Source organism: Astyanax mexicanus, chromosome 11 (assembly GCF_023375975.1).
Source record: "Astyanax mexicanus isolate ESR-SI-001 chromosome 11, AstMex3_surface, whole genome shotgun sequence".
NCBI classification, from domain to species: Eukaryota; Metazoa; Chordata; class Actinopteri; order Characiformes; family Acestrorhamphidae; genus Astyanax; species Astyanax mexicanus.
This window is the reverse complement of record NC_064418.1, coordinates 30,790,404-30,792,169: the sequence shown is the minus strand read 5'-3', so window position 1 is coordinate 30,792,169 and position 1,766 is coordinate 30,790,404. Positions and strand designations below refer to the sequence as shown.

The following is a 1,766-nucleotide window of genomic DNA, read 5'->3' as shown; positions in this document are numbered from 1 at the left end:
TCATATGAGATATAAAAATGCTATTTTGTATCTCTACAGTTATTTTAAAGGTAATGTGTTTAAATATGATTTACCTTTTTTTTAGCTATAAAATTTTTGAGTTGTGCATTATTCACACTGATGGTCTAGTATAATAAATTCAGTAGCGTTATTTGGAAGATTGTGATAAATTCTTCTCAGAATAATTATTGTTCTTTTTTATTGCAATAATTTCAGAAAATAAAATAAAATACACATTTTTATTGTGTTTAAATATTATTTACTTGTTTTAGTTATATTTGTACTGTGTTGTGGACTATTCGCACTGATGGTAAAGTATAATGAGGTCAGTAGAGTTACAGCTCTGGAAAAAAAATAAGAGAACACTTAAAAATTATGAGTTTTTTTTTATTTTACCAAATTGAAAAGATCTGAGCTAAACTGCTTGAATTTTTACACCAGGAGTGGCATGAAGTTATTCAAAAGCAGTGTGTAAGATTGGTGGAGGAGAACATGTCAAGATGCATGAAAACTGTGATTAAAATCCAAATACTGATTTCTGAACTTTTAAAACTTTGTAAATATGAAATTGTTTTCTTTGCATTTATTTAAGGTCTGAAAGCTCTGCATCTTTTTTTTTTGTTATTTCAGCCATTTCTCATTTTCTGCAAATAAATGTTCTAAATGACAATATTTTTATTTGGAATTTGGGAGAAATCTTGTTCGTAGTTTATAGAATAAAACAAGAATGTTCATTTCACTGAAACATATACCTATAAATAGCAAAATCAGAGAAACTGATTGAGAAACTGAAGCGGTCTCTCATTTTGTCCAGAGCTGTACTTGGGAAATTATGATAAAGAGTGAAATTGTAATTCCTCTAAGAATAATTGATGTTCTTTTTTTGTTGCAAAATATTTAAAATATATTCAAATGAAACACTAATTTTTGATTCTGTTTAAATATGATTTACTTGTGTTGGTTATATTTGTATTGTGTTGTGTTATATTATTATTATTCACACTGATGGTGGAGTGTATAATGAAGTCAGCAGCGTTATTTGGGAGACATCAACGCTGTGTGATGTAAGAGATGTTTACAGTGTTACGTCACGGATTTTCGGAGAGCCTCCTTTGGCCTTTTCATCATCATCATCCTCCTCCTTCTCGGTATCAGTGTGGTAGTTGAGAGAGAGAGAGAGAGCTGCTCCCGCTGCTGCTCGTTTCCATATCGTTTTCAGCAGCAGCAGCACTGAGAGGCTGGAGCCGCTCGGGAGCCTCAGGTCAGTCAGTGTCTGTGCGGGCGGTAGACGCAGTGCAGAGGGCGATGAAGGTTTGTGTCCTAAATGTTGGTTTTGCGGGAAAAGGGCAGAAATGTGAAGGTGTACCATAGTGAATGAGTGATTTTCGGTTGCTGCGGTGATGTAGGTGTAGCGTGGGGACGGATTGATGGCCGCTAACGCTGCATTTTTGTGTTGTTTGTTTGCTTTGTCGTTCCCAAAAGTAGCTTGATGAGTGTCCAAAGTAACAGTGGAAGTGGTGGAAGTTTGGAGGGGACGCCATCTTGGTCCCAGCTCTCCACGTCCCCAACACCGGGGCTGCTTTCTCAGCAACACAGCGCGGCTCTCTGTAAGGCCAAGGAAGGTATGTGTCTTTTATTTTATTACTGTGTGTCCGGGCTTCAGTTTTCGCTGGGGTGTTTGGCTGTGGGTGCTGCCGTCGGTTTAAAATCTTGCCCTGAATCGAGAGTTCGGTTACGCTGAGGCCGTGGTTGGTGTTCGGTGTTTG

At 37.3% G+C, this 1,766-nt stretch overlaps 1 protein-coding gene across 5 annotated transcripts in view; it reads left to right on the top strand.

Moving 5' to 3' along the window:
* Positions 1-1,138: 1,138 nt before the first annotated feature.
* tlk1a (tousled-like kinase 1a) overlaps positions 1,139-1,766 on the top strand; it is a 34,540-nt gene continuing 33,912 nt past the window's right edge. For 3 of the 5 annotated variants that reach the window (XM_007253505.4, XM_022680357.2, XM_022680354.2), the window contains exons 1-2: positions 1,139-1,311; positions 1,486-1,622. In XM_007253505.4, the coding sequence (XP_007253567.3) occupies positions 1,490-1,622 (133 nt within the window). In that variant the 5' untranslated portion in view covers positions 1,139-1,311; positions 1,486-1,489. Of the gene's footprint in view, positions 1,312-1,482; positions 1,623-1,766 lie in introns of all 5 variants that reach the window. The other 2 variants (XM_022680355.2, XM_022680356.2) reach the window with 2 other exon arrangements.